The 26,586-nt window shown below is 40.5% G+C and overlaps 1 protein-coding gene across 4 annotated transcripts in view; it reads left to right on the top strand.

The window, feature by feature from the left end:
• Positions 1 to 26,586, top strand: part of AKAP13 (A-kinase anchoring protein 13) — a 356,454-nt gene that overhangs the window by 298,208 nt on the left and 31,660 nt on the right. For 3 of the 4 annotated variants that reach the window (XM_025390973.1, XM_025390974.1, XM_025390972.1), the window contains 3 exons: positions 4,034 to 4,208; positions 19,197 to 19,264; positions 21,666 to 21,732. In XM_025390973.1, the coding sequence (XP_025246758.1) occupies positions 4,034 to 4,208; positions 19,197 to 19,264; positions 21,666 to 21,732 (310 nt within the window). The remainder of the gene's footprint in view (positions 1 to 4,033; positions 4,209 to 19,196; positions 19,265 to 21,665; positions 21,733 to 26,586) is intronic. The other variant, XM_025390975.1, reaches the window with a different exon arrangement.

Below are 26,586 nucleotides of genomic sequence, written 5' to 3'. Positions count from 1 at the left end.
GTCCTGTGGTCTGTATAAAAGAGAGCTGTACCCATTAGCCTTTCAGAAGTGCCTCCTAGAGTAGTGTTTACAAAGACTTAATGTTAAACGTAATTCTCATTCCTTCTTTGATTAAAGATCTGTGACATGACAGTTGTTTGATCATATCATGTTTTCACAGTTGTCCAGAGTGTTCTTTTTATTGTAATTACATGTATAAAGGGATATTTTTGGAAAAGTTAAGAATCACCTTTGATAGTGTCCTAGTGCAGTTGTTACCTGCATCTATCCCTGTTAAATACTGTTAGCCTGTTTCCCCAGCACACAGCTAAAGCATTTTGCCAGTTGTTAAACATGGAAAAGTCAAACTTCAGAAAATAACTAGTCACCACTTTACCGCAGGCAACTTCACTAAAAAGTTTTCTTAGGAAACTCACTGCATTTTATAAAATGAGGAGTCTATTTTAAAATAGATAACATGCGTTCCTTAACTTCCCATGTAAAAACTTGGCCCAAACCTTGCCAGAGTTCTTATGTTGCAGCTTAAGCACTGTCCACACACACTGTTTTTGGGGGAAATGGGGTTTTGTTTCATTTCCTGTATCCTTTGTAACAAGGGTTGTTGGCTTTACCAGCAGCATTCAAACAGTTAAGACTGTCTTAAGGAAACAAGCAGTCTCAGCCCTCCCTCCTTCCCTTTCTTAACCAGTCTCTGGCTTCCTCTTACGGTTTCACTAATGGCAGCTCAAAGCTGCTGAGTTCTACCTTGACGGCATGCACCCCCGCTTCTGTGAGAGCACGTTTCCTGGCATGGGGGTCGAATCATGTCGATAAAATGGGGTCGGTTTCATGAAGTACCCCACATAACAGTGAGATTCATAGGACCAAAGCATGGGGAGGTAAGAGCCTGACTTCTTTAAAGCACTAAATTCTAGTAAACACAGAAAGAGCCAGTGGAGTTGGTTGTTTTGTTTTGTTTCTATCCTGGGAAGAACTAGTTTGGATTGTTGCAAAGGGAAGCTATTTCTTATTTATTCAGGTTTGGGGAACATTGCAAGGCTTGAGAGGATAAACTGGTTGCTATAAAAAGATTTTTTAAATGATTGAAGTATACTTTAACTTTCCTGAGCAAAAAAATCGTGCTTTTCCATTTAACATTTTATGCATGGAAAAACCTTTAGCAAAATTTAGTTAAAAGAAAGAAATTATTTGAAAACCCCCAAATTTAGTTGTTATTATTAAAGTTTTATGTACTTGTGCGGTTACCAATTTTCACTCAGAACAGCTTCCTGTTTTGTAAAGTGGAGGAGTTTTTCTCCCTTCCTCCCTCATTATTTTTTATAATTCAAAAGTGTAGTAATTTGGCTCTTAGATGTTCATTATATGTATTTGATTAGCAAAAGACTTCACATGAATCATAGATGTAGCAATTATTTACCATTTCATTACAGTGGATGGGTTCTGAACAGAAAGTCAGAAGACCTGTGTTCCCATTTTGACTGTGCTGATCATCTGTTGTGTGACCTTTTGCAAGTCAACCAACCTCTCCAGTCCCTGGCAGCATAGTGCAGTGTATGAGAGCTGAGCTTTACAGTCAGCCCAATCTGAATCTTAATTTCAGCTTGAGCAGTTACTGGCGTGTGGCCTCAAATGCGTTATTAAACATCTCTAAGCTTCAGTCTCTTCAGATGTAAAATGGAGATAACACCTAGTACTTAATTCATTGGGTTGCTGTGAGAAAATACATGTGAATTGCCTATTACGGTGCTTAGCACTTAGTAACTGTTCAGATTTTTAGCGGTTATTTATTATCTTTATCCTCTACATAGTAAAATGGGAAGCATAACGCTCACCCTGCCCACTTCAGAGTCATTGAGTCACACGAAATGATGTACGTAGAAGACATTGATTCAAAATGTAAGGCATTTAGTAATTGTCGTGATCACTGACTTGGGACACCCATTTTCCTGGAATTTTTTTAAGGACATAACAATAGTATTGGCAATAGATAAAACCTCCTACCTTGTGAATGGTAGTTCCTTGTAGTCCAATTGGTTTGAAAGGAAATTATCTCATCGATACTAATTAGCCAGCCAAGTACTCTGCCAAACAGTGCTTAAAGGACCTTTTACGGAGAGCATGGTTATGTCCCCATGGTCCTGGCCTCCTAAGGTTGGTGTTCACCTGAAATGTCCCTGACTGCTTTAGATATTTAATTAAGGACCCAGCATTCATCAGTCGTTCTGCAGGTTTTCAAGGTTTGAATTCCTTTCCATTCCTCTTCATGACTGTGTAAGCTTTGATAACAACCTCTCTTCGATTGAGGCTTGATGTCATATGAGTCCTCTGCTTTCAGTCTGTCTCTAGAACATTTCTGACATTCCTACATTATCCTTGAGGTGACATGGCCAAGGTATTCTGGCACTTAGAGCTCCTGACTCCCAGCCCGTGCCCCCACTGGTCACCCAGTCTGATCTCTCCTTTGCTGGTGTCCCCTGAGCTTTGTACCTGGCCTGGTTATGGCCTGCTCAGTAAGTAGAAGCACCTGGGCAGTGACTGGGCACACAGGAAGCACAAGGTGAGTATCAGTTTCTGTTGCCACTCTTGACAAGTGAGGGAAGACCACAGGAAAGAAAGGAACTTCACAAAAGAGGTCAGAGAGCACGGCTTAGGAAGGTTATCTTTCCAACCTAGGGACACTGCCTGCTTTTCCTGCCTTCCTGCACCCCTAGGTACTTAGGGTAGAGGAGTGAGCTACTAAGCCTTGGGACTTCCTTTCCCTAGTACTCTGTTTTCTTAAAGGAAGTGACCCTGTTGGTAACTAGCTTGAGGAACGACAAAGGTGGCTTTTGAGAAAAATTATTAACAAGGCTCCTTCCTGTCATCTGTGCATTCTCCTATCCTCCGTGCCCTGCACCATTATCCTGTAGCCACCCCCCAGTTTCTTCTATCTTCCCTTCTCACATCAAAACTTCCGTTCCATTACCGCAAGCAATACCTTTCTATGTTGGCTTAGGAGAATAATGAGCTAATGAAACTCATTTCCAGTAAATTATGCATAATTAATAATATTGCTAAGTGTTACTATGTATTCAGTTTGTGCCAGGCACTGTGCAAAATGCTTTAGAAATGTATTATCTCACCTAATGCTCATATGTTTTAAAAAACGTATGAGATGGGTACTTTTGTGATTATTCCCATTTGACAAATGAGAAAACTGAGGCTCAGAGAAATAATTTACCCAGGGTCACACCATTACCAAGTAGTAGTAGTGGTAGTAGTGGTGGTGTTGGTGTTGGTGGTCATGGTAGTAGTAGTAGTAGTAGTACCTGAATCTGAACCAAGGTCTGGTACCATTATCCATATTCTTAACCACTGTGTGGTTTTCCAGTCTCCCCCTCTTATCAGTCTCCTCTTGCCAGTTTGAAAATTAGGCCAAAGTTAATATTTATAAACCTTAAAATTCTAATTAGCAGAAACTGAAAATGTATATGTGGGGCATATTTATGTTTCTAACTAGAGTAAAGGAGGAAACTTCGTAGGTACTCCCTCACTTAGGGATATGCGATTGATGTGAGAAAGAGAGGAGCCTCGGCAATTTTTCATGCCGCCCAGGCATCTTTCTCTCCCTCAGGCCAATCCCAGAATTGCTACCACCTTTTCTTCTGCCTTCTGCCTAAAGCTGACCTCTCTTCCTGTGTGGACTGTGCTGTAGCTTGCTGAGGAAGGACTGTGCTGAGGCCTCAGAAGCCCTCCTTGCAGTGCTGGTCCTTGGGCATTGTGTCTATCGGTAGAAGTAACCAATGGATAAGCCACTTCCAGAACTGTTCGGCCTGCCCAGTTTTCATGTGAATTTTCTAATGTAGCTTGCATGCCAACACCTTAATTAAACACACACACACACACACACACACACTTTGCCCAGAACTTTTTTTTTCACTCTTGTCCAAAATAGTCACCAGCCACTGTTGACCACATGCCATCTGGGTGCCCAGGTAAGGAGAAGGCCCTCCAGTGTTTAATTAACTGTGGATTCTTTTCTTTTCTTCAGCAGGAAAAGGAAAAAGAAAAAGATAAGATTAAGGAGAAGGAGAAAGATTCTAAAGACAAGGAGAAAGATAAGAAGACTGTCAACGGGCACACTTTCAGTTCCATTCCTGTTGTGGGTCCTATCAGCTGTAGCCAGTGTATGAAGCCCTTCACCAACAAAGATGCCTATACTTGCGCAAGTAAGAGACGTGCTTTTTCCTCTCATAAGATGGAACTCTCTTGGCTCAGGAAAGCTCAGTTCTAGTTTCCTGTCCACCCCACTCCTTATCTGTTCCTCATTTATGTGGAGAAGTAACCCTTTTTATATCTTTCTTTAGATATGATAAAGAAATTCTAGATATATAATATACAGCCTATTTTTTTTTCAGACAACCCCAATTTCAAATACAAACAGTCAAGAGTCAAGTTAAGATGGTTCAACTTACAGTTTTTTAACTTTACAGTGGTTCAAAAGCAATACACATTCAGTATAAACTGTCTACCCGTACACTCATTTTGTTTTTCACATTTAGTGCAGTAGTCAGTAAATTACATGAGCTAGTCAACACTTTATCATAAAACTGGCTTTGTGCTAGATAATTTTGGCCAACTATAGTCTAATATAAGTGTTTTGAATGTGTTTAAGATAGGCCAGGCTAAGCTATGATGTCCAGAAAGTTAGGTGTATTTAAATGCATTTTTGACTCACAGTATTTTCAACTTACCATGGGTTTATGTGGATGTAGCCTCATTGAAAGGATGAGGAGCATCTGCACTCTGTTCTGTGATCTCTAAACCACTCCACATTTTAAAAGTCAGTGTCAGCATCAAAATTACCCATAGCCCCAAACCCTAAAGCTACTCGGTGGTCTTTTGTTAGATCATATGTGCTCATTTTTATTCTATTACTTTGGTGTATGCTTCAACCATTACCAACATTAAGCCATAGTGACTGCCAAGGGAGAGCACCTCCATGCACAGAGACATTCTATGCTGATCTGCTGAAAGCCAAGTCTGCTAACTGAGCATTGTTCCTGGTTTTGATAAGATACTCTCAGGCAGGAGTTGCTTAACTTTTTCTGTACAAAACGAGATAAAAATATCTTAGGTGTCATGAGCCACGTGGTCTCTGTCACAATTCTTGAACTCTGCAATTGCAGTGCAAAAGCAGCCGTAGACAATACATAAACCAATGAGTGTGATTCCAATAAAACTTAACTTACAGATACTGAAATTTGAATTTCATAAAATTTTTGTTATGTAATAATTTGATTTTTTTTTTTTTTTTTTTGACGGAGTCTCGCTCTGTCGCCCAGGCTGGAGTGCAGTGTTGCAATATCGGCTCACTGCAAGCTCCACTTCCCGGGCTCACGCATTTTCCTGCCTCAGCCTCCCAAGTAGCTGGGACTACAGGCGCCCACCACCACACCCAGCTAATTTTTTTGTATTTTTAGTAGAGACAGGGTTTCACCGTGTTAGCCAGGATGGTCTCGATCTCCTGACCTCGTGATCTGCTCATCTCTGCCTCCCAAAGTGCTGGGATTACAGGCGTGAGCCACCACACCCAGCCAATTTTTTTATTTTTAAAAACTATTTACAATGTAAAAATTATCCTTAGCTCACAGGCTATACAAAAATAGGCTTTAAGCCACATTTAGCCCACAGACCATAATTTGCACATTTTTGCTCTAAGGCAGTGCATCTCAAATTTTGTCAGTGTACAGATCAAAAGTAGTATTTGTAGAGCATACCAGGGTAAATCAAGGAGGCTGCTTGTGGTCAGAGGTGAGTTCCAGCCAGCCCAGGCCCAGCCCAGTCACCCAGAAGACTGAGGCAATTAACCTGATATTATACCTATAACCAATTCAGACAAAATAGTAACGAATTCAGATGTCAAGAAGCAACTCTCAGACCATGATGTCCTGAAATCTTGTTTTCAGTCATTTATGTTGGATATCCCAAGTAATTTCTTACTAAAAATAGTTAACTTACTCTTTAAGTTACCCAGGCTAGTCTTGACCTCTTGACATCAAGTGATCTTCCTGGCTTAGCCAGCCTCCTGAGTAGCTGGTATTTAGGCATGCACCACTGTGCCTGGTAGAAATTTGAAATGTTTAAAAGTGTATTTGGGCCAGGCGTGGTGGCTCACGACTGTAATCGTAGCACTTTGGGAGGCTGAGGCGAGCGGATCACCTGAGGTCAGGAATTCGAAACCAGCCTGGCCAACGTGGCAAAACCCCGTCTCTATTAAAAATACAAAATTAGCTGGGCGTGGTGACACATGCCTGTAACCTCAACTACTCGGGAGGCTGAGGCAGGAGAATCTCTTGAACCTGGGAGGGGGAGGTTGCAATGAGCTGAGATCGTGCCATTGCACTCCAGCCTGGGCAACAGAGTGGGACTCCATCTCAAAAAGCAAAAAAAAAAAAAAAACAAAAACACGTGTATTTGGACAGATTGGAACATACTTCTATGATGATTTCCACTCACTTTCTTGCATGGAAGAGGAGTGGAGTTCCAGCTAGCACACAGCCCACAGCCTGTCTAATCTGTGCTACAGCTCCTGTGACTTTTTGAAATGATTGACTTTATGACACACATTCATGTAAAATGATTTTTATGGATGTTATAGCCCCAAAGTAGTCAGCAACACTATTTGTTTTACTGTCCTGTTTTTTCAAAAGTAACAAAAAGCCATGAGAGCTCTCACCCAAATCCTTATGCATCTCTGTGGGCAGAGATCACACACATTAATATCATCCTTCGTTTGTGACTTACCAGACCATTGAGAGCCACTACTACATAGTAGTAATTTCATGTAACCTCTAGGAAACAAGAGACTATCACTGTTCAGTATTCCTCCAGTGATTATTTTGGAACCCAGGTTCTAATAGGACTCTTTTCAGGGACACCAGTTGAAGGTCTGTAGTTTAGTTTTTTCGCCACTGGACACAGCCTCTTAGTACTGGAATAACCTGGTTGCCTAGAGCAGTAGTCACCAAGCACTTTCTAGCATGTTCACCTATTATTAAAACATTTTTAGCATACTTACATAGGATACATACATAACATAAAAAATACATACAAGTCCTACTATGCCATACTTTCAAAGAGCTCATTCTAAAAATAAGAGATGTCTCAGAGTTGCAATTTTCTTGTTTTCTGGTTAGTTATTAGTATGATTATTATTGTCTTTGATTCATGACTTCTTTGAAGGAATTTGTGTAACTCTCTTCATTTTCATTTGATTGTAGTTGAAACCAGGTAATGTAATCCATAAGCCCACTTTATTGGGCACCTGTATGTTTCCATTAATCACAGTATGCTGAAAGTAAACAAATGTGGATTATGCAAGCCCAGCCCACCTGCTGAGTGAAGAACACCCCACGCCCTTGAGAAACCTCTAGTGTCACATATAAAGTGAAGCTGCCTAACGTAAAGACTGAGTGAGGCACCTGCGTATCAGTTAGACGTTAACTCAATATTTCTTCTACCTTAAGAAGTCAACTTAAATAAGAGCTGTAAAATCTTCCTCCTGTGTTCCAAGGGATTTTTTTTTTCATCACTCCTTGCAATGTGCCAGTTCTTTTGGGGAGCACTGATCTCAGAAAAACGGGAAGAGGCTGTATTTCTTGATTGGCAGTGTGAAACTAATATTCAGGGAACTTCATCAGTAAAGCAGACTAGATACCTGCCTTCTGCTATAAAATATAAAATGCTAGATAAAATATATTTTTAAAATATTAATACATAGCTGAACCTGCCAAATAGAAAATCCCTGAGGGAACTCAGAGCAGTAAAGAGCATGACCCCTCATTTGGGGGTCAAGATATATGACCTCAGGGTATGTAGTGGGAGCCAGAAGTGAGACCCCTGTATAAGAAATACTGTTTTAAGACTAACATCCATGATGAAGGGCTTTGAAAAATTCTACCCGCTGGCCTTCAGAAGCAGAAAGGAACCTTGCAGTCTCCCCAGGACCTGAGTGAGAATTGATGAATCTGGAGTCCAAGTTTACACTGTCTGTATGTGCTGGAACTTCAGGCTCAGAAACTTTTACAAGAGGTTTCATGAAATTCCAGTTTAGGAATGACAGATTCTTGAGGGACCCAGCTTGTAGCAGATGTAGAACTGCTCCATTGGGTTAGGTTGACAAAACAGGATACCCAAGACTACCACAAGAGGAAAAAATTCTGTTAAGCTGAGCTCACAATAAAAGATACATAGATGCCACATAAGGAAGTAAACCACCGTGAGGAAGAATTAGGAGATATACAAGCAAGAGATGTTGAAAATCACTAAAAGGGGCCAGGTGCGGTGGCTCACGCCTGTAATCCCAGCACTTTGGGAGGCTGAGGCGGGCGGATCATGAGGTCAGGAGTTCAAGACTAGCCTGACCAACATGGTGAAACCCTGTCTCCACTAAAAATACAAAAATTAGCCAGGCATGATGATGTGCGCCTGTAATCCCAGCTACTCAGGAGGCTGAGGCAGGAGAATCTCTTGAACCCAGGAGGCGGAGGTTACAGTGAGGCTGAGATCGCGCCACTGCATACCAGTCTAGGCGACAGAGTGAGACTCCGTCTCCAAAAAAAAAAAAAAAACGATAATTACTAAAAGGATGAAACAAATGGACTCTATAATGGAAAAAAAAGATGTAACAACTAATGGGTAGATTTAAAAACAGCTGAGTAAAACTTCAAGCATACAAATAGTCACTGAAAGGTATTCATGGATTTTTTTCAAATATTTCAGCATGTTGTCCTGATTTATAATTGTTTATAAAGGAAGAAAATGGCTTCTACTCTGTTGTCTGCATTAGTAAGGGGAGAGCTTCAGTCTAGAAAATCTTAATGACTTCACACTGGATTTATTTTTTACATTTAATTATCAATAATTATACCCTTAAGTCCTTGAACTTATATGAAGTCAATCAACAAAGTTCATTTGGCTGAATTCTGCAAGCTACTGTGTTTGATATGTGATTCATTCAAAAGCAGTTTGTCAACAAATATTTATTGAATATCAATATAAGCCAGGCACCCACAGTGGCTTAAAAAAAAAGGAATTCTAAAGTACGATCCTTGGTACTTATTTATTGTAACATTGTTTATATTCTGGAAAAATTGAAAGCAATTTAAATATCCATCAATAAAATATATTTTGTGTAGTATATAGATGGATAGGCTGGTACTAAATAGAGAATATAGGGGCCAGGCGTGGTGCCTCACGCCTGTAATCCCAGCACTTTGGGAAGCCGAGGCGGGCAGATCACTTGAGGTCAGGAGTTGGAAACCGGCTGGCCAACGTGGTGAAACCCCATCTCTACTAAAAATACAAAAATTAGCCGGGCATGGTGGTGGTGCCTGTGGTCCCAGCTACTCGGGAGGCTGAGGCAGGAGAATTGCTTGAACTTGGGAGGCAGAGGTTGCAGTGAGCCAAGATCTAGCCACTAGACTCCAGCTGGGAGACAGAGCAAGACTCCGTCTCATAAAATAAATAAATAAAAAGAGAGAACATAGGACAGATCAGAGGTTGCCAAACTTTTTCTGCGAAGGAACCAGCGGTATGTTAGGCTTTGCAGCCCATCAGGTCTTTGTCATGACTACTGGACCCTGTCCTTTTAGCACAAAAGCAACCACAGACAATGGATGTGACTGTGTTCCAATAAAAAATTTATTTACAGGCCTGGCACGGTGGCTCATGCCTGTAATCCCAGCACTTTGGGAGGCCTAGGTGGTTAGATCACTTGAGGTCAGGAGTTTGAGACCAGCCTGGCCAACATGGTGAAAACCCATCTCTACTAAAAATACAAAAATTAGCCAGGTATGGTGGTGCACGCCAGTAATCCCAGCTACTTAGGAGGCTGAGTTGGGAGAATCACTCGAACCCAGGAGGCAGAGATTGCAGTGAGCCAAGATTGAGCCGCTGCACTCCAGCCTGGGCAACAGAGCAAGACTTTGTCTCAAGAAAATAATTTACAAAAATAGGCAATGGGCCTAATTCAGCCCCAGGACCATAGTATGCCAAGCCCTGGGAGATATCTGCAGGTACAGACAGAGCTCTCCAAGACATTTTGATGAGTTCAAAAGTCAGTAAATACAACAGTATATACAGCATGATCCCAGTTTATGGAAAACAAACAGTAGTTTATATAAATTTACAAAAATAGGCCGGGTGCGGTGACTCACACCTATAATCCCTGCACTTTGGGAGGCCAAGGCAGGTGGAACACCTGAGGGTCAGGAGTTCGAGACCAGGCTGGGAAACATGTGTGAAACCCCATGTCTACTAAAAAACAAAAATTAGCTGGGCATTGTGGTGCATGTCTGTAATCCCAGCTACTTAGGAGGCTGAGACAGGAGAATCGCTTGAACCCAGGAGGCAGAGGTTGCAGTGAGCCGAGATCGCACCACTGCACTCCAGCCTGGGCAACAAAAGTGAAACTCTATTTAAAAAAAAAAAGAAAAAATGTACAAAAATATCTCAAAGGCTATACACCAAACTGTTAACAATCTGAAAAAAAGAGAAATAAGGAGAAAAGGAGTTGAAGAGGAGTCTTTGTTTTATTCTTTTATATTGTTTGAATTTTTAAAGAATGTACTTACATATTATTTGTATGTCTAAAAATGTAGATATTGGACCACTGATAGTTTCAAAGGATTTTCTAGTTATTTATCAACTGATCTCTGATGAAAGCACAAAATAGGTTGGTGTTTGATTCGAGAATTTAATGGACAAAGCAGAATTACTACCAGAACAGAGTAAGCTTATAAGCCTTAAGGAGAGTTGTTCTACCAGTGTTATTGATAGCGCCTGCTTGAATCAGAAATAGGATAGTTGATCTACCAACTTTCAGTTCTGGATTGTGATGTGAAACATTATCAGGAGATTTAAGGTTGAAAGTTATAGACAATCTTTTTGAAGACCCGAAGAATCTTGTGCTATAGAGGACAATAGATTTAAGAATTGTTGATTTATGATTATAATGAGTGGCTGTACCTTTCCATGACTAGCTCCAGATAATTTTGCAATTTTAAGTTCAGGTTAAAGTAAGTTGTCTAATATATGCCAGTGTATATTTAGCCTTGTATTGCCATTGACTTCTGTATATACATGGTTACAAATAGTTGAAATTTGCCCTCTTTGGTTGTATTAAGTCTTTGTCTACATTAGACTATCACTCAGAATTAAATCTGTAACTGGCATATAATAAATTTATCAGATAGCAAAAATATTCAGTTAATGTAGGAGAATGCACAGGCATCCTAAGCCCACTTTTGCTTTCTTGATACGTCTTCTTGTTAAACATAATAGAAATTATCTTTTACCGGACTCCCTGGATGATGAAGCACACATAGCTAGGACACCACAGATTATTGGACTCCTTATGGTATCATTGTCATGCTAGAACCACCTCTGGAGAGCAAGATCTGGGTTACCTCTTGGAGACTTCCATTGCCCAGTGATGTCATAGCTACCCATGAAGAATCACTTGTGTGGGGTTTGGTATTGATTGGGGAAAACTGTATGAAAGGTTTGAGACTCTGAGATTCTCAGCCCCACTTCTGTATAGTGATTAAATAGTTTAATGTATAGGGCAGTAGCTTTCATGGTGTCAAGTGTTTGGAAGTTCCACAGATTTCTGATTTATATATATTTAAAACTACATAAAAACATACATTCTTAAAGGTATAATTCCCAGATTTTAACATCAACATATTAGCTTTAGCTATCAGCCTACCTACTCATTTGTATTTTTCCTTCCATCTCTAATTAATTGAAGATTATACTGTGATTGCAAGGCAAGCCATTTAAAAAAAAACTGCTAATTTTGGTTATTTATCTGCATGAAGAACGTTAAGATGTTCTCTATATCATGTACTCGAAATTAAATATAGAAATAAATTAGAGGTTATGGTAGATAAGTGAATTGCAAATGTCATGTACCTCTGATTTCACATTTTTTAGTTCATCACAGCAACTTCATTGTTCTCATTAACTTTAAAAGTAAACATTAAAATTGCAACTCAGAAAATAAATCTGTACTCTTTTACACGTTTGAACACAGTATATTAATATTTTATTTCATGTAAGACTTTTTAAAGAGTTTTTCTAGTGTTTTGGAAAACCAGTGAAATAGTGGATTGGCTTCCGATTCTGTGCTGATAAACACTTATAAGTGGAATGGGACTTTTTTGGTTGAACCTATAAATTTTAATATGAAGTCACCCAAGGAATTTGCTTTTTCTGGAAGCACATTATTTCATGAAGTCCAGTGTGTTATCACTAGACTAAAAGTCTTGTCTGTTTGGGAAGTCTGTCAATGGGGACAGGGGTCATAATAACCTTTGCTAGTTGTTCTTTGATTTTTGGTAATAGCTTGATCTAATCGAATATCAGAGATTATCTTAGTTCTGCCTGCTCAGCAAAAACCAGGAAAAAGATGTAACATATTTGAGGGATGTTTTTTGTTTTTTGTTTGTTTGAGATGGTGTCTGTCTCTGTCACCTAGGCTGGAGTGCAGTGGCGCAGTCTCAGCTCACTGCAACCTCCTCCTCCCAGGTTCAAGCCATTCTTCTGCCTCGGTCTCCCAAGTAGCTGGGACTACAGGAACACGCCACCACACCTGGCTATTTTTTTTGTATTTTTATTAGAGATGGGGTTTCACCATATTGGCCAGGCTGGTCTTGCGCTCCTGACCTCAGGTGATCCACCACCCTCAAACTCCCAAAGTGTTGGGATTACAGGTGTGAGCCACTGCGCCTGGCTATATTTGAGGTTTAAACTGAAAAGAATCAGACAGCAAAAAGGAATAGTTTAAGTTGGGCTTGATTGTTACCCTAATAATATACACCTAAGTTTCAAAAATACATTCTTTAATTTGCATACCACCCTACTCCAGAAGTAGTGTTGAAATAGTCTCAACATCTGGTGATAGCATTAAGGTTTGTGTAAGACAGTCTGCAGCCTGCCTCTTATAAAAAGAAGTGGGTAGGCCGGGCGCAATGGCTCACGCCTGTAATCCCAGCACTTTGAGAGGCCAAGGTGGTTGGATCACGAGATCAGGCGTTCGAGACCAGCCTGGCCAACGTGGTAAAACCCTGTCTCTACTAAAAATACAAAAAATTAGCTGGATGTGGTGGTGGGCGCTTGTAATCCCAGCTACTCAGGAGATTGAGGCAGGAGAAGTACTCGAACCCAGGAGGCAGAGGTTACAGTGAGCAAAAGATCACGCCATTGCACTTCACTTCAGCCTGGGCAACAGAGTGAGACTCTAACTCAAAAAAAAAAAAAAGAAGGAACGAAAAGGATTGAGAGCAACAAAAATAGTATATAATCATCTTCTCAAATGAACCGAAGTAATGGGCTGATTATCTTCAGCTTCCTGAAGAAGCTGAATATTTGTATGTATGAAGTCCCATGTGTTATCTTGGCAGGAAGTAGAAAATATGAGTAATTTGGGGACCCAGAATCTTTTGTCACTTCCCTCCATTGCCTCTCATATCCAAGATCTTCCCAGGAGTTGTAGGAAATGTAGCATCCATGCAGTTAGTCATTTACCTCCTAGGAAACCTTTGTGCTCTTGGGAGACAGTGGCTTCCCATTGTGGTTAAGCTTAACCACGTTTGGCCGATGCCTGGATAGAGCTTCATACCCTCAGCACTGCCTAGTCACCTTTGACTTGTGGTTAGAAAGATCAGCCATATAATCCATCATGATGATATATTATGATGATTTATATAAGAAACTGGGACTTTTTTTATCTCAGCCAAAATTACTCTTGTTTTAGGATTAGGTGACTTTCACAGAGTTAATAGAGGAATGTCTTTTCAACTCTTACTTCTCTATTATGTAAAGCTGTCCTTGAATAATCAGCTGTTCTTTCCAGCTGCCACAAATTATTTGTTCTTTGAAAATCTTAGTGACTTAGTGGAGTCCTTCAGAATAAGGAATTTGTTATGTTCGGGTTTTGGGGTCTTGCCAGTGGTTCTGTTTTGCTTGCTTTAAACAGATGTAAAATGATACTGAGATTATTGCTGCTTTATTTTCTGTTGTGCTAGCAGCATTTCAGTACTTTTGTGGTAGTTGTTTCTTTTATGTAAAAAAAAAAACAAGTAAACCAGCTGCAATCTAAGTAGGAAACACAAGAATTTAGAATGTGTGTGATGGTTAGATTTTGCTTCTGATTTCATCAGGAAAAGTTGCTCTCTGGACAGACAGTTTTCTGGCATTTATAGTTCATTGCTTATGTGAGAGAGTAAAATGCATATTGATTAAAGGAAGAAAATTTATTACTTAGGGAAAAGGATGGTAAAAAAAGACCCTAAGCAATAAAGGCAATTCTTTTTTAAGCAGAACACTTTCATTTTGTTTCATTTTTGTTTACCAGCGTTCTTACGAAAACTGCTGTTGGGGCTACTTCAGCTGAGATGATTTGGCTCTTTTTTGTGGCTTTCTTCTTGTTCTGTACATCAGCACTGTGGTTATTACACCAGCTACAAGAACATCTCACATGCCTTTGGCGTATAAGCACTCTTAGTCCAGATAGGGCGATGTCTCAAATCCCCCAAAGATTTTATTTATTGGCCAGGTGCGGTGGCTTACGCCTGTCATCCCAGCACTTTGGAAGGCTGAGTGAATCACCTGAGGTTAGGAGTTTGAGACCAACCTGGCCAACGTGGCGAAATACCATCTCTACTAAAAATACAAAAAATTAGTCAGGCGTAGGGGCATGGACCGGTAATCCCAGCTACTCGAGAGGCTGAGACAGCAGAATCGCTTGAACCCAGGAGATGGAGGTTGCAGTGAGCCAAGATCATACCAGTGCACTCCAGCTTGGGTGACAAAGCAAGACTCCATCTCAAAAAAATAAACTATATATATATATATTTAATAATTTTTTTTTTTTGAGAGACAGGGTCTCACTCTGTTGCCCAGGCTGGAGTGGAGTGGAGTGATCATGGCTCACTGCAGCCTTGACGTCCCAGGCTCAAGTGATCCTCCTGCCTCAGCCTCATAAGTAGCTGGTGCTGTAGGCATGCATCACCATACCTGGTTAATTTTTGTGTTTTTTGTAGAGGTGGGGTTTTGGCGTGTTGCCCTTGTTAAAGATTTTAAACAAGAAGTTGCAGAAAGAATTTTGTAGAATGCATTTCTAAATTTGCTCATATTTAACTTTTTTGTTTTATTTTCATTTTCTTGATTAGAGTTGAAATAATAGGAGAAAGTTGTACATTTCTGTCCTTAAAGGTAATTCTTCAACTCATGTCCTGAAGAAGGGTCAGGTCATTTTTCCCAGTTAGATTTTGCTGCTCACATCTGTAGGCAGAACAGTCAGAAGTCTTCAGCCTATTCCCAAATGATGATCAGTGGACTGAAGTACTAGAAGACCTCTTTTGTCAGAGCCCTGGCTACATATGACTTAGCTCACAAAGGTGACTCGTTTCTATGTAGGCAGTCCTTTGCTATTCTGTCATTTCATTTCAGTTTGGCATAGCCACTCCTCTTATCATTTTATAAAGTTGATTTTCTTAAGTTAGCCTCGCTAATGGTTTGTTTTATTTTTCTTCCCAAAGATAAAAAACACATAGTATATAACCATTCTCCAAAGATCTTTGGTGGTTGGTGGCATGGGCTAAAAAAAAGATACAGCAATAGATAGATGATAGTTTCTAGTCATGTGGATTTAACTTCATTTTCTTTGGTTTGATGCCTCCTTGTAGCAAAGAAAGAAGTTGAAAGCTGGGCTGTTTGTTTTAAGTTCAGAGGAATCCAATTAGGGGTTAGCTCTGTTCCCATAAACCACTGTGCTGAGACCTTTTTGAAGGATTTTTTAAAATAAAAGCATATTGCCTGCTGCTATTAGGAAATCTATCAAATAAATAAAAGGCCAGATAATTCTTCTCTGATCTTCATAACAGCATGGTATGGTTTGTGGCAGAGAGCTTAAAAATGTATTAGATTTGTCTTCAATTCTTGTGTTCTTGGTAATTTTCTGTTTTCCCAAACAGAGAGTAAGATTTTAATCTCATGACTTCGGCTGATGTCAGTGGGGCTGAAGTTTCTAAATCACCCACGCACAGCACTAAAACTGTCACTGTTAATTGAGTCCAGGACAACTTGGAAACAAGTTGAGTGTTTTTCAAGTAGGTACTTCAGCATCTTAAGGAGATGTCCATGCAAACTATCACTAAGACAAGACTCATGACCATAATATAGAGCCTGTTAAACTTCCAACTGGGTTGTGGGTTTGGGGACGTTTCAATTAATTAAAAGTTAATTTATATGAAAAGTTCTTTACTAGAAGCACATTTTAAATGATTTTTTTTTCTGCTTCTATGATTCATCTCAGACACTCAAACACTAGCCTGAGAGTTTGAATATTGCTGAAGCCTTTTTAAAAGTGATAGTGCCACTCCCTTAAAAATCATCATTGTTTAAATCTCTGTAGGGTGTTGGAATTGGTTGGGAAGAAAGGAACAGAAAGAACAGAACTTGGAAACAAATTTTGCCCATAGTGTTCTTGGTCACTTTTGCAGATCAGAGTTAGTAGCTGGTTCTCTAGCAAATCTACCACCTCCTGTGTTGCCCTTAAGTGCCTAAAATATTCTAGACGTTCAATAAAACACAAGAAAAAAATGTGCTTTTATAACTGGATTATAAGACAATAAAATCTTATTTTTAAGTTATCACAAGATGTGATAAATGGATTATTCAAAAGGATATGGAAATGCTTATAAGCAAATCCAAGGAACTTTGAAAGACAGAGTGTGATGATTTTTTAAAAATTAAAATTTTTTTTAATTTTGAAAAATGTTAATACAAAGTATTGTACATAGGTAATTTAACACATATGTGTCCATGATTCAAAATGAACACACAGTAATATTCTGTCATACTGCTTCAGATTGTTTCACTTTTTAAGAAACCATTATGATTAAGTTCGGATTCCCCTTTGTTTCCCTGCCCCATGCATCTTTCTTCCTCCCCAAGGACAAGCACTATCATGAATTCAGTGCATTTGTAGTCTGTGTTTTATAATTTATTCTCATACATAAACAACATATAATTTGTTTTTGTTTTTAGCTTACATAAATGCTACCATACAATACCTCTCATTTTGCAATTTGCTTTATTCTCTTCAGTATTATATATTGAGGATTCATAATGCTGAAAAACATAGATCTACTAATCATTAACTTTGCCTGCTGATAGTCTTTGGGTACTTTTTCTGTAGAAGGGAAAGAGAAATGGACTTAAAGATGATGTATTTGAAAGACTTTAGCTGAGTTGGGATTTGTGAAGAGAAAGGGTTTGGATGCGGTGGGCTTTCAAGTCTGTGCATGAGAAGGAGATGATGGATCAACTAATGGGAGTGGAAGAAACCAGAAAGGAGCATGCCAGCTGCAAGTCCCAGGCATCTCTGTAGCAGAGGAGGGGAGGTGCACCATACACCCTGAGTAAGAATAGTGCTTGTGAGGATGGGCAGAAACACATTTTGGCTTACTAGAAAATAAAGTCATTTGCCTCGACCACTTTGTTATACTTCTTGCTGTGGGTCCAGCAGCCTGAAACTCACTTACCCATCTAATAGAATCACAGCAGAGGGAACCTGGGAGAAAATGTGGTTCCTCCTTTTTAATTTTATAGATGAGGAAACAGGGGCCTGTCCAGAAGGGACTTGTGCTAGGATCATACTAACTAATAAGCAAAGCCAGGACCTACGTCAAATTTAGTTTGACAGCTGTTTGTCCTTTTGTGTTACTAAATTGATATTTGACATACTGTAATCAAGGCTGTAATAGGGCATTCATCTAATTTTAGTTTAAATAGACATAGTAGGGCCTACAGAGGGGCATTTGAATAGGATGCATGATCCAGGCACTATGCTAGAGAGGCTTAATTGAAGATTCAGCAGTGGGTGAATGGTCCCTGCCCCAGAAAGGGGATAGAGAAAAACCCAAGAGAATCTCAATACACTGTGCCGGTGGTATTAAGGAGGAGACCTGTGAACCAAGTGGTTGTTAAAGGAAGTGTTACAAAAGGAATGGAAAAGGCCTTTGAGGTCTGGGATTCTAGCAGTCTCCTTTCTGGTTTCCTCCCCTCCCCATCACCACTCCAGTCACCCCCAAATCCATACGTCTGGGCTAAAGAGATGTTGGCACCTAACTGGTGAGTTGGTATAGACAGGACCTGTGACGCTTCCTGAATCAGTCTGTGGGGCATTGCTTATTGAATGGCATCTGTGGTTGATTTTCTGAGTGAGCCCTTCCCATGAGAGTGTCTCCTCTTCGAGTGTCCCCACAGACAGATCTTTCGTTTGTTTCTGCTTTACCTCTGGCTTCCTGGAACGGTTCTGTTATGTGACTTTATAGCAGCACTGAGAGCTGATGGTAAGCCTTCTGGACACAGAGGCCTGGGTTTTTACGTCAGTGGCCCTTGTCAGCCAAGGGAGTGAAAAGTAAAGGAATTAAGATACAATGCTGTCCTTGCCAAATTGTGGTCTCTGCTTTATCTTTCAAGAAGTCTACATTTTCTCTTAAGTCACAGTTCCCAGAGGTGCATGTGGGGTTCTGATGACCTTTCGTGTGTGGTTCCTGTCTCAGAGAATGGGTTGCAAAAAGCCCAGCGTAGTTAAACTTTTCAGATTTTATATTCTGTGCTTTATTACAGTCATCCAAATTTTGTAACCCCTATTGGGGGCTTTATTTATGTATTTATTTGTAATTTAGACTTACACATTGATGGCAGACACTTTCACTTTTAGTTTTGGTAGCCTCTCAGCTTCCTGTCTGAGAAGTTCCAGACTTACTAGTTTTTGTTAATTAGAAATCACATCTGTCACTCCCTGAGGGCCAGGAAACTCACCCTTCCCATGAGATCACTTGAGTCGTCGTTCCTCTCATTAAGCTGTAATCTGTCTCCCAGTCTCCAAATAAAGACACAACACTGGGAAAAAAAAAAAAAAAAAAGAAATCACATCTGCTCATGTTTTTCCTCCTCCAAATAACATCACAGACCTGCTTCCTAGAAGAGGACTGCAATCTGTAATTTCAGTTAGTCACACTCTCACATGTGAGTGACTTCACTTTGAAATTCAGAGGCCACTTGTGGCAGCAGTGGAAACTCAGAATCTGGAATCTGTTTGCTTTGTCCATGTGACCTTGGGTTTGCTTTCTTTTCAGATTGCAGTGCTTTTGTCCACAAAGGCTGCCGAGAAAGTCTAGCCTCCTGTGCAAAGGTCAAAATGAAGGTAAGACTTTCTGGCTAAAAGAAGGCTTAAAATAAAAGAGTTTAAACCAGCAAGATCCTCAGGAGTTGGGAGAGTTGAGGTTGTGGTGGATTTTGTTTATTTTAATCATTCGGTACCAACTTTGAGAACGAATTATAACTAAAAAATATTTTTTCTCTTAAGCGATCAATCCTCTTCTTGAGTAATACTGGGGAATTAGACTTTGAGGAAAGAAAATGCTTTCAGAACTTCTTCATGTTCAATATACATTTCTTCGCGATTTTAATATTTCCGTGTTGCTATTAAAGTGGTTTTCTCATACACTTGTCTTCTTCCTTCAGGACCATCAGGGCAGCAGGTGGAGGTCAGGGGCATTGATCTGCTGGTGGGGGCGGGGAGGGTGTTACGGTTAGCCCTAGCCTGTCTGGTAGCACTTTTCTCAGGTACATAATACAGGTGGCTCTGATCACATGATGTAAGAATAGAAAGTGCCTGTTTTATGATGGTATCTGCCCTGAACATGTATGCTATGTAGTCATGCTTTTCCAGTGGCCTTTAAAAAAAAAAAGTATGGGTTGGGGGCCATACCTTTTAGGCAGCCTGTGAGGTTTTCAGTGTTCTAGTCACCTGTGTCTCTTCATTCCTCGTCAAAGGAATGCTTTCCAACTATGTCGACACAGATGATTAATGAGCTGTGTGCTTCATCAGTCACCAAACAGTTATCTAGTGCCATGACCTCAATCTGGAATGTGCATCAGAATCAACTCGAGGGCTTGTTGAAAGACAGCTTACTGAGCCCCACTCCCAGAGTTTCAGATTCTGGAGGAAAGTCCAGGAATTTGCATTTCTAGGAAGTTCCCAGATGATGCTGATAGTCCAAGGACCTCACTTTGAGAAGCACTAAAACTAGCATCAAAATGGCAAAAAATAGGATAGCCCAGATCATCTTCGGCCCATGGACATATATTTTGTTTGGCTCATGTAGTACTTTTAAAATGTGAGTTAGTGCAGCTCTTTAAAAATCATGTTTTGTATCAGTCTGGATTCTTAAGTTCTCCTGAAAAAATTGGAAGATTTATAACCCCCGGCCCCCTGATATTTCCCGGTACCCAGCACTCCCAGGTTTTCCTTTTTTCCATAGTAGTTACCACCTTCTTAGAGTCTGTATTTACCCATCTTTATTTATTATTACATAGATTTCTTATGGTCTGTATCTTCCCCCCACTAGAATATAAGCTCCAAACTCATTAAGCAGGCTGAAGGCAGGAGTCTGCTCCATCAGTGGAGCCTGCAGGGAGGGAGGGATGGCTGGAGCTGAGTGGTGCTGCCTCTTTTAGACAGGATATACCAGTTCCAAGCCGCCACTGCCTCCCCACACCCCACCCCACCCCAGCTTGCTTCTGTCATTTGTTACCTGCCGGCACCATAGTCATTTGAGTTTGTGATCTCTGGTAAGACTCAATTGTTGTGAATGTACTAGTTTATACAGAATGATCATAATAGAGATATAGCATCTCCCATATGAGAGAATATAACCTAAAAGGGGGAATTTTATTTTATTTTATTTTAGAGACAGAGTCTCGCTCTGTCACCCAGACTGGAGTGCAGTGGTGCAGTCTTGGCTCACTGCAACCTCCGTCTCCCAGGTTCAAGCAATTCTCCTGCCTCAGCCTCCCAAGTAGCTGAGATTACAGGCGCCTGCCACCATGCCCAGCTAATTTTTATATTTTTAGTTGAGACAGAGTTCCACCATGTTGACTGGGCTGGTCTCGAACTCCTGACCTCAGGTGATCCACCTGCCTTGGCCTCCCAAAGTGCTGGGATTACAGGCATGAGTCACCGCACCCTGCCTGGAATTTCATTTTAAATAGGAAGTAACCTATCTCAGATTAATTGCTTCAATCTATAATTTCTCAAGGTATTTTTGTTACATGGCTACAGCAAAAGTCTTAACTGAAATTAGTATTTTACCCAATAATTCAGCACCTTATAAATGCTAGTTACTGGAAATGAAATGCAAAAGTCAAAAGATGCTGCCCTTAAGGCACCAGCAATCTACTGGGGAAGATAGGCAGACAGTTACTATAAATGAGAAAGGTGTGCCAGTCACTGTCTTGGGTGAGGAGAGGAGAGAAGCTATAGATGACTTTACCAAGGAGGCAACACTTAAATAGTCGTGAAGGGGAAGAATGCCATGCCTCTGAAGGTGAGAAAAGCATTCCAGGCAGGATAGACAGCATCGGAGTATGTGGCAGGTTTAGAGGATGGCAATTGAGGGCGACTATGGCTGGGACACAGGGTGCTTAGGGCAGTGCGGAAAGCAGAGTGGGAAAGGAAGCTGAACTGCTTGCTCCCTTCCTACTCCACTTCTCAGGGCTTGACAGAGGTGAATTGTCAATGGACTTACTTTCTTTCTCTTTAGCAGCCCAAAGGGAGCCTTCAGGCACATGACACATCATCACTACCCACGGTCATTATGAGAAACAAGCGTAAGTAGCTCAGCCCACCTCTCAATTCCCTTTCTGACTTTCTGGTTCTGAATGTGAAAATGCTGTTGTAATATTCAATTATTATTCATAGTCAAGATATGAATACCTATTTTGTGGTGAGAGAAGGCTGCTGTTTTATCCTGCAGATTCCTTGACCCATACCTGAACATTATACCATCAGACCCTCTTGGAAGGTTTCTAAAACAGTCTGTGTATTAGCTTAAAGGCAGCACCTTTGCCCTGTGTGTTTAAGCAAGTGACCCCTGTGCATCTCAATTTCCTCTTTAGTAATAGTTGGGAATTAAAAGACCTGTTTGCAGTGCCTTACAATCATACGAATCGAATGAGATCTGGTTTGTTAAACTTCTTTTTTTTTTTTTTTTTTTTTTTTTGAGGCGGAATCTTGCTCTGTCACTCAGGCTGGAGTGCACTGGCACGATCTCGGCTCACTACACCCTCCGCCTCCTGGGTTCAAGTGATTCTCCTGCCTCAACCTCCCTGGTAGCTGGGATTACAGGCACGTGCCACCACGCCCAGCCTAAACTTCTTTGTAAACTGAGAAGTTGTAGAAAATGGTTCTTTTTTTTTATTATTTCTAAGGACCTCAAGTGTTACTCAGAATTGGGTAAATCACACTCTTCCGTTCACATCAAACTATTTTCAACAGTGCATACAAGACTCCACTTTGGTTTTACTGATACTTTTCCCTTTTCACTCCCCATTCCCTGTCTCATTCCCACTATAGTATATTTAATGTATGTCCTTCTAATCTGCCATATTGTTAGACATATGTATACTTTGAAAAAAAGTATTATTTTGTGTGAATTTAAATTCGATAATATGACATATATTCTGCTTATTTTTTTCACTCAATACCGTTTTGAGATATGCATGTTATTACTGTACGCTGTTGTTTCAGACTGTGGCAGGCTATTCTTTCATAAGCATATTTCACATTTTAAGTTCCCCTAGAGACAGAATATTTACATTGCTTCCAGCTGCTACTATAAATAATGCAGTGATTAATATCTCGTTAGCTGGCTCCATGGGAGCCTCTGTGAGACTTTCCCCAGGCAATGTTCTTGAAAACGTAGTTTTTTAGAAGTAGAGATTCTTAGGCCCTACCCTGATCTATGAATCACAAACTGTGGGATGGGGCCAGCATTCTGTGTGTTTTTGTGGTGCGTGGGAGTGTGTTTAATAGAGACAGGGTCTTGCTTTGTCACCCAGGCTGGAGTGCAGTGGTGTGATCTTAGCTCACTATAACCTCAAACTCCTGGGCTCTGGAACTCCTCTCGCCTCAGACTCCTGAGTTCCTGGCACTCCAGGTGCCATACCTGATTTTTAAATTTTTTTGTAGAGTTGGAGTCTCACTATGTTGCCCAGGCTCGTCTCAAACTCCTGGCCTCAAGCAGTCCTCATGCCTTGGCCTCCCAAAGTGCTGAGATAATAGGCATGAGCCACCATACCCAGCCTGGTCTGTGTCTTAATAGATCTTCCAGGTGATTCTGATGCCCACTCAAGCTTGAAAACCACTGCTTTGTGCCTAATTTCTCTGAGTACCTCCAGATAGCTCCTGAATGGCTGTACTAGTCTTCACTCCCACAAGAGTGTGATTCCCTTTAGACATGTTTAATCTGGTTATTATCCATCTTCACATGTAGATGACTAGAAGAGGAGCTTCTCCAGGTTGACACCCATTTCAGTCTGTCATCTCACCCATTCGACATACTTTTTATGTCTAGCTTCCTTAAATGCTTTTTTTTGTGACATTATCTGTTGTTTCATAAGTCTGTTTTCTTTCTTATTTTCATGTCTTAAAAACATGCCTATTATGTGCAAGGTTCTTGACTATTACCTTCGACCCCCACAAGTCTTCTTTTTTTTTTTTTCTTGAGACAGAGCCTTGCTCTGTCGCCCAGGCTGGAGTGCAGTGGCGTGATCTCTGCTCACTGCAACATCCGCCTTCTAGGTTCAAGCAGTGCTCCTGCCTCAGCCTCCCAAGTAGCTGGGATTATAGGTGCACGTCCCCTCACCTGGCTAATTTTTGTATTTTTAGTAGAGATGGGGTTTTATTATGTTGGCTAGGCTGGTCTCGAATTTTCGACCTCAAGGGATACGTCTGCCTTGGCCTCCCAGGGTGCTGGGATTATAGGTGTGAGCCGCCGTACCTAGCCCTGCCACAAATATTTTTATTCCTACTGTACTCCACTGAGGCAACATAGTGGTCTAGAGTACAGATTGTGAATTCTAATTATATAGATTCAAGTCTGACACCACTGCTTAATAGCTGTGTAACTGTGGACATTACCAAACCTCTCTGTGCCTCATTTTCTTCCTCTGTAAAAGGGGATGGTAATAGTATCATTGTGTGGTAGTCAGGTTTAAATCAGATCATACCTGTAAAGTACTTAGTAGTAAACACTCCTTAAGTGTTAGTTTTCACTGCTATAATCATCACAAATAAGGAAGCAGCAATATTGAGTCACTTACTTAGGTAGAATATGGATTGGTTACAAATAAAGAGAGCGGTTATTTTCTTCCCCCATGCTGGCTTTTAGATACAAGTTATTATGAGCTCTGCCTAACATCATTCTGCTTTTCCAGACTTTTCATTGATTCCTTCTACCTGCTTCCTTTTCTATCCTATGTCTCCCTTCTACATTAATACTACATAATTACTTCTGTCTTCATTCCCACGGTTCTTCTCATCAGAATTGTCCTCTATTTTTCTTCTGACCCATCCACATCCTTGCCATTCTTCAAGAACTAGTGTTTTCTTCCTCCATCCGATTTTATCTGCTCACTGACCTCTCTTCAGAAACATTCAGACTATGCCCCAGGCCCTTTAACTCTTAAGCTCATTCTCTTTTCTACCCACTTGCTTTTTTCCTCTTGGGTGGGGATGGGGGTGGGGGAAGAGGGGTAGATCCACATCCCATACCCCTTGTGTACTTCCTGCAGTTAGAATCTGGTCGGGTTGTAGTATGTTGGGTTTCTGCTGTTTTATTGTGTCATCATCTTGTAAATAGAATTTGAATTGGAAATTAATGATTTTATTAATGCTTATTGAGTCAAAGACATCCTGAAATACTGTGAAGTCATAACTACCACCCCAATCTTATTTCCTTCACCTCTTGACACTCCTGGGGGTGGACAGACAATGCAGCCTGTGAATGGGACAGCAAGTCAGTTACCAAGGAAAAATGTTCCCAAGTGCCAGCGTGACCACTTTAGCAAATTAGATCTCTAGTTTCCTCTTTAGTCATGTTAATGAGAAATACGCACTGTGAGAACAAATTGGAATTGACCCTTGAATAACTCAGATGATGGGTGTGCTAGCCCCGCCCCCATGCAGTCAAAAATCCACATAAAACTTTTGACTCCCCCAGAGCTTACCTGCTAATAGCCTGCTGTTGAGCAGAAGCCTTACCAATAACATAAACAGCCAGTTAATGCATTTTGTTTGTTATGTGTCTTATATACTATATTTTTACAATAAATTTAGCCAAAGGAAAAAATGTTATTTTAAAAATCATACGCAAGAGAAAATATATTTACTATTTGTTAAGCGGAAGTAGATCATCATAAAGGTCTTCATCCTTGTCGTTTTCACATTGAGTAGACCAAGAAGGAGGAAGAGGAGGAAAAGAGGGGTTGGTCTTGCTGTCTCAGGGGTGGTAGAGGCAGAAGAAATTTCACATATAAGGGGATCTATGTAGTTCAAACCCATGTTGTTCAAGGGTCATCTATAGTTACAGATGTTAAACAAGTGTTACATTTTCCTCATCTGTAAATTAAAGGAAATCATCAAAATCTGTGCTCTCTAGCAGTGAGCAGAAGAATCACTTGAGCCTGTAAGATATGTAGACTCTTGGGTTCCACCCCCAGAAGACAAGGTGGGGGGCTGAGATTCCATATCTAACGGCACTCTAGATGTTTTCATGGTGAACGCTCCTAAAGAACGCTGCTCCCAGTTATCTCTAAGGTTCCTTTTACCCTTAAAATTCTTTCAATCTTGGGATCAGGCACGGTGGCTCACGCCTGTAAACCCAGCACTTTGGGAGGCCGAGGCGGGCGGATCACGAGGTCAGGAGTTTGAGACCAGTCTGGCCAACATAGTGAAACCCTGTCTCTACTAAAAATACAAAAAATTAGTTGGGTGTGGTGGCGGGCGCCTGTAATCCCAGTTACTCGGGAGGCTGAAGCAGGAGAATGGCATGAACCTGGGAGGTGGAGCTTGCAGTGAGCCAATATCGCGCCACTGCACTCCAGCCTGGGCGACAGAACAAGACTCCATCTCAAAAAAAAAGAAAGTATTTCAATTTTATTTGCAGTTTAAATGTTAAAATACGTAATACTCCCACAGGATTCTTTATCCCCATTGCCTATCCCATCCCAGAGGTAACCACTCTTCTTAGTTTTTTTTTAATTTATTTTCCTGGAGTTCGCCTGTTAAAGTAAATACAACTTGGATTATTTTTCTTTCTTTTAAGCATGAAAGATAGCCTGTTACATATTTTGTTCTGCACTTTGATTTTCCTCCCCTTAATAGATCTTAGAGATAGATCTATCTATCTGTGTCAGTACTTAGAAAGTAGTCCTCATTTTTTGTAAGTGGCATTGTATTCTGCTATGTGGTGTACCATAACTTATTCACCAGTCTTGTGATACTCGCGTCTTTTCCAGTCTTTTGCTTTTACCTATTGTGTTGCATTGAATAACTTTGGACATAACATCATTTCACGAATATACAAGTATATCTTGAAAAATAAACATAGCCTGAAAGTGAAATTGCTGGATCGAAGAACATAGGCATTTACAATTTCAGTAGTTATCACCAAACTATCCTCC

The sequence above is a fragment of the Theropithecus gelada genome, chromosome 7b (genome assembly GCF_003255815.1).
Source record: "Theropithecus gelada isolate Dixy chromosome 7b, Tgel_1.0, whole genome shotgun sequence".
Lineage (NCBI taxonomy): Eukaryota > Metazoa > Chordata > Mammalia > Primates > Cercopithecidae > Theropithecus > Theropithecus gelada.
The sequence above is the reverse complement of the archived record's forward strand: the minus strand, read 5'-3'. Positions and strand labels throughout refer to the sequence as shown.